We start from the raw sequence: 6,680 nt of genomic DNA on the forward strand, positions 1-6,680 counted from the left end.
CTAACCCGGATTATTTTGTACAAAAATTAGATCAAAATTAGGAGATAAGACTTTAAATAATTTAAGTTTCTTGAGAAGTTATTTTTTAAACAATGGTAATCAGTAAAATGGTATTAGGTACTATATATTATTTCTGTTTTATTTTTATTTTTCTGTATTATTTTATTTATGTTTCTAAAAGTTATTATTATAGTTTGTTTAGAATAACACTTTAATTTTTATATTTTTTATATTCTATATCTTTGAAATAAAAAATGTGAAATGGAAATCAAAATTACTTATATTTTTTATCACCTTAATTTTATTTTTCAGGAAAAAAATTTACCGGTAAACCGGTGTTTTAATTTTCATTTACCGAATTACCGGTAAATGAAAAAGTCGGTACATTTACAATCCGTAATTCCAACTGTTAGAAAAAAAGAGAGCAACCTCAGAGACCGAAATGGGTCTCTGAGGTCGCTCGGACATGTCGTAAAACTTTAGAATCTTCCAGGTGGTCCTCTTCGGCTTCATTCTTCCCTTTCGAATGTCTTATTGTGGGTCTAATCGAATCTACTTTGGCCTCGATAAAATGCCATCTTACCAAATTGCCAATTCATCATAGGATGAAAAGTGTCAAAATAACCCGACGTCTTGCTAAGGTGTCATATTATTTCATTAATAGCGAACCGAATGTATACATAATAAGTAGTAGATGACAGGAAACAGTATTTTCAACAGCAAACGTGTTTCGGGTTGGATTATCCCGAATGTTTTCAATCAATGAATCAAAAACCTTAGTTAAATTTGGCATACAAAAGTAGAGGATATAGGAGAAACNTAATTCGTAATACGTTGGTTACAAATTAATAGAAAAATAAATAAATAAATATGCAAATAAATTAATTATTCAAATATTAATAAATTCACGATGACGTTGAATTGTAAGACGTAAGACTTGTTTCCTTAGACTCCAGACACGATTTTTTCGAAAGAAGCGACGTGAGTCCTCCTGACTAAATTTTAATTTTTAATAATTGTCTATTTTAGAGGCTAAAAATTGATAAGATTTTAGTAAAATGCAAAGTTTGTTCTATTGCTCATTATGACGTGCCTTATTTTGCAGTAATTTCTAAATAAATTCCAAATGCTAACAATGCAATTTTGCTTGTCATTTGGAATTTATTAAATATTCATTAAATTTATTTGCATTTTAGAAGTGACCCACCATATTTTCTTTCTTTTCCGATTTCCTCGATCTACCACCTCAAAATGTTAACCGAATAAATGCCCTGTATATAAAAATAATTCTGGCAAACTTGAAAATTTATGGTTCATCCAGTCCAGAAATATACAAAATGCACGCGTACTTACTTTTGTAACATTTTTTTTCTGTTTTTTTTTTTCTTTAATATTTTTGGGCTTGTGCAGTGTTAAAACGTAGGACAAAAATATGACTCATTAGTTTAGTTTCTCTGTGCTTTATGTAATTTGGAATAAAATAAACAGATTTGTTCGTTGCTACAGAAACAAAAAGTAAAAGCGGAAGAAGTAAATTAATAAATACCTTATTTATTAACTGCGACATTTGAAACCTTCGTCCATTTCCACGGAATTTAATTGAGTCATTTCGTGACACGTTTGCGTACACGCAACTGAAAATATATAATTATTTTTAATAAGAGGTGATGAAATGAAGGTTGGGCATTAAAATGTTAATCACCGCTTGTTCTCCTGATGTTTATTGTGTCACACCTGACTAACTGCTCTGCACCTTGTAGTAATGCCACCTTCAAACTCCGTCTTACTACTGTTATGATATGTACAATAGACATAATTTGTTTTGTATAACGTCATTACCTTATAATTCCGCTAATTATAATACTGTTTATAATAGTAACTCTTACGTCAAGCTACCGTGTAACATTGCGAAGCCGCCATAATACTTTTATAACGGTTGCTTTGTCTTGTATAATTTTAAGTATTGTAACTTTTTTATATGTATGTTACCGCTAAAGCTCGAAATCCGTTAATGTGTACATTACCTAGCTAATCTGCAGATTAACTAGGGTGATCCGTTAAAGCTGCGAAAATTGTTCAATTTCTCAAATTACCTAGGTAATTTGCAGAGTATCTAGGTAATCTGCACATTAACGGCTTTCGTGTCGTTAAAGTTCAAAGGTTTGTTTCTTTCACTTCCTTTCCCCACTCCTTCTTTTTACGTAGATAAATTTAAATCCTAGAATGCGAGCAAGCACCGAATTGGTGAGTAAAATCAAGAAAAGATTCTTCGCAAACCTCTTTAGCGAAGATTTAAAATATAATACGTAGTGTTTTAATAACAAACCAAAGTATGATTTCATAATTGAAGATGTAAAGCAAATAAAAGTTTCCAAGAACAAAGAATCATCTCGAGATTATCAAATAATTCAAAGGTGTGATGTGTTGACTGTACGAGGCTGTGAAAAACTCATTGAGCCGTTGTCAGATGCGCGAGAAAGGTTTGAAAAAGTTTGTCCATGCCGGAGAATTGTTTGACATTCGATAAAAACTGAAGAAGACCTTGAAAAATTAGAAGATTCACAAGAGACTGTGATTATGAGATCACAGTCAAATCTTACTCAAGAGGACATTCCGTTATTCCCCGCTTCTACAGAATCACCTATAGAAATACAAGAATTTACCGATAGTAATCTTAAACTGCCTTCTATACCGTTGATTGATGATGCAGTCACGAAGAATATTCAGTTACCCTGCACCTCCAAGGAATCTCCTCTGCATGTTGAAGAAGTCATCACTGAGTTACTCTCAACTTCAGCAGAATCGCCATCACAGTTTCCTACGGAGCCTGTAAAGAGCACTATACAAGACATAGTCTGTATTGTTTGCTCAAAAGCAGCATCAAGTGCTCACAAGTGTAAATCGTGTAATATGTTCGTTCACGCAGTTTGTGGTGAAGTAGATCCTAAAGAGGAAGGGTATGGTAAGAATGTATTGTGCATCATCTGTAAAAAGAATATGGATCAGAAAATACAGCGTGATGCAGCCAAGAAATGTTTAGAAAAGCAAGCAAAGAAAATGTTAGCAGTTTCTAATGCAAAGCACCCAAACGTCGATGAAGGTTTCGCTGTGAGAATTAAAGTATCCGAAGAAGACAGAGCAAAAACTGATGCACGTTCAATTTTAGCTGTGGTTCTTAGTAAAACAGAGGATGGCTTTTATAAACTTGATACTAAAACAGGTATTTTAAAACAATTGTATGCAAAATCTGAATTCAGTGTTTGCAAAGAGAGATTTTTAACGAAAGAAGATGGATGTCCCTGCTGTAGAAATACCTTTACGTCAAACAGCAATAAAACAATCCCTTGGTACTGGGCAGGGTTTCAGAAAATGTGACTGCAAATCTAAATGTACCACAAATAGGCGTGCTTGTCGCAAAAACCAATTGCTACGTAATTCAAAGTGTCACCAATCTTTAGATTGCACTAATAAGTAAGTACAATTTTATCATATGTTTTGCAAATTCATTTCCCTAATTGTAGTAATATTTTAAACCGTTTGATTTTTGTATTAAAGTTTTTTTAATTGATTGATGATTGATTCAATCAACTAATTTGTTAATTGTATTAACTTGATTCTTTAGATATTGAAAATCAAATAAATAACATTATGTTAATTTAAGCGTACAGAAACATTGCTGTTGTTCCAGCAAAAATCTTATTTTCACTTTACCGAGTGCCTAGTAGGTAATGTGCAGATTACCTAGATACTCTGCACATTATCTAGGTAATTTGGGAAATGGAATAATTTTCGCAGCTTTAACGGATCACACTAGTTAATCTGCAGATTAGCTAGGTAATGCGCACATTAACGGATTTCGAGCTTTAGCGGTAACATATATACCAATTGAAGAAGGAGTATTTCGATCGTCCGAAATGCATTTTGGTTATTTCGTCTTAATTACTCGTGTAATCGATTGTAATGTACACCCCTTTTCGTTTTTATTAAATGTACACCATTGATACCTGGGTGTTTTTGCTTATTATCACTGGTGTGATAAGTCCTTATTATCTACCTCACATTAGTAGAATTTTTATTAATTTAATTATACCAAGAGCTAAAAGCAATTTTTAAATTATTTTTATGTTTAAAATAACGTAAAAGTGGCACTATCACATTAAGTGTCACAATTGATATTAAAACACTAACAGAAACTTAGAAGTTGGCGTCACAATTGAACAAAACTTTTATGACGCAAACTCGACGACAATGATAAAAATAAATTATAAGATCATAAAGAAAGACATAATTTCCCGCGAGACTACAATGCAATTTAAAAAAAAAAAAAAAAAAAAAAAAAAAAACCTCCTCTGGCTCGTAAGACCACCTCTTGCCTAGACAGAAGCACAGTTTGTTTGTGTATTCGTATTCGGTAAGAAGACACGTGAGCAATCTGCCGAGTGGGGATGCCTCACGGCGGAACTTTGTTTTGGAATCTGGCCCCTATTTTGGTGTCATTAACGTGAAAACACCCGAAAAATGCTGGCTGGCCAGCAGTGGTAAGTTACATCCACTCGGTCACCGCAGGGCTTTAGAGAAACCTCTCGATATCTCTAAGCAGGAACAAGCACAATGTCCCGGGCACGAGCTTCCCCAGACTGATAAACAGCGTCTTATCTGGTCCATGGAATGACCGATCCACGCGCTGTGCATGTCAAGAAAGTGGAATAATTCGACGGAAACATTTTCAAGCCACTCTAGTTGTATGCAACCGAGCATTATATAAAAGAATCTCGTTTCAAAAGATTGCTCGGAAGCCGAAAATCACCCGTTGTTACGAAAATCGTTATTTCGCGAACAACGGATTTCCCGCATATTCGAAAAAAATTTCCGTTTATTAACCCCTACGCATAAGAAGTGCAAGTAATTGAAATAATTCGTTCTGTTGAGATTTCAGTCCTTTATTCTGTAGAAACAAGTATGTTTGTAACGCACGAGTACGTTTTGCCTTATATGATTGTATATTATACCGTACATATGTACGACAAAGCTGACGAAAGCTGTACATATTGTAACCACATAAAAGTCAAATTATGTATGCTCGTCAGCAGTTTCTCTTCACGATTTGTTAAAAAAGACAGAGTTCATCTTGTTTTCTTTCGAGGCTGCTTTTTTGTGTATTGAATACAACGACCGATTAATAATATCATGTACAGCCTGTTCGTTTATGCTAAAAGCATCAGATGTTTACGACTTGGAAATACTCCATGACCTCACTAAATTTCGTCACAACACTTCGACCAACGACAGTGTTTACTAAGTGACTCCTGAATTGTAATAGCCGGCTGACATTCTTCCTACAATTTTTCAATTGTACAAGGTATATATTTCAAACGTGACAAGTGCATCGTCGACGTCTATAAATTTGTAGAAACAGCAAAATATTACCTAAACGTTGAAAAAACGCGAAGTTTACAATATATTTGGGAAAGGAAAACTTTGTTATTCGGAGTGACGGATCCAGTATAAGGAAATAAAATTACATTGATTTGGCGTGACTATAAAAAGGGTCCGTTATTTCAAAAAAATCCACTGAGCTGTAATCCGTTAAAGAGAGATTCTACTGTACATACTTTCTTGCCATTAAAGAGGAGACAATTATCTAATCTTTAAATAAATATGGCTACAAATATTTATTTTTCACTGGCGCGCGTTTTACTCCGCATTTACTGTCGAGCTTCCAACTGCTCTCGCTACTGGCACGCTGATTTCCGATGTTTTTCGTGCCACTACTAATGATGATCCACGTCATACAAGATGGCATCTAAAATCGGTGTATTTGCAGCGAAAAGGCAGCAAGACCGTAAATAAATATTTTGTGTAATAATTGACAAACGTAGAGAACACTTCATATAGTCTTACCTGGCATTCAATGTTCTGTAGATCAATGACGTTAATTCCTCGTCATTTCCGAAATATAGTTCTTGGCATGATAAGTTGAAATGAAAAGTTGCCTGAAATTAAAAGTAATAATTTTTTAATTAAAATGCCTCAATGTCCTTTTCTTATTAAATTATAAATTTTTGTTTATAAACATGCATTCACTATTATCAGGACTTATTATAATGGCTTAACAGACAATACAGAGTTTCACAGAAAACAATTTTTATTTAATACTAGCTGCAAGGACCCGCTTCGCTGGGTTTTTATTTATGGGCAAAAAGTAACGATAGTGAAGATTAAGATAATTACATTATAGCCAATCTTACCCGTTTACAGAATGCAAGAATTAGGTCCCCCGTTTCCAGACTAATTAGAGAATTTTTACGTTTAGTCAAACGAACTATTTTCAATTTGATCAGTTTTCTGGAACGTTTACAATAGTTCTATAATCGAACCAATTCGAATTCGAATACAAATTCGAATTTAAAACGGTTCGAACATTTTTAAAATCGATAATAAAAAATCATATATATATATATAAACTAGCTGTTACCCGCGACTTCGTCAGCGGAGGTTTTGCAAGCAAACCCCATTTACATCCAATATTTCAATAACCATAGTAATTGTTATATAACACCTACCGCTGAAGAGAATTGCCGAAAATCAAACGAACTATTTTCAATTTGATCAATTTTCTGAAACGTTTACAATCGTTCTATAATCGAACCAATACGCAATAACAAATTCGAATTTAAAAC

At 33.6% G+C, this 6,680-nt stretch overlaps 1 protein-coding gene across 1 annotated transcript in view; it reads right to left on the minus strand.

Annotated features, from left to right (window-relative positions):
* Window positions 1-1,352: 1,352 nt before the first annotated feature.
* Window positions 1,353-6,680, minus strand: part of LOC111622050 — an 18,575-nt gene continuing 13,247 nt past the window's right edge. The window contains exons 3-5 of the mRNA XM_023364361.1: window positions 5,902-5,993; window positions 1,547-1,634; window positions 1,353-1,459 (exon numbers count right to left, since the gene is read on the minus strand). Of these exons, the coding sequence (XP_023220129.1) occupies window positions 1,388-1,459; window positions 1,547-1,634; window positions 5,902-5,993 (252 nt within the window). The 3' untranslated portion in view covers window positions 1,353-1,387. The remainder of the gene's footprint in view (window positions 1,460-1,546; window positions 1,635-5,901; window positions 5,994-6,680) is intronic.

This window comes from Centruroides sculpturatus, unplaced genomic scaffold, assembly GCF_000671375.1.
Source record: "Centruroides sculpturatus isolate CEXI.00-Female unplaced genomic scaffold, Cexi_2.0 scaffold11, whole genome shotgun sequence".
Taxonomy (NCBI): Eukaryota; Metazoa; Arthropoda; class Arachnida; order Scorpiones; family Buthidae; genus Centruroides; species Centruroides sculpturatus.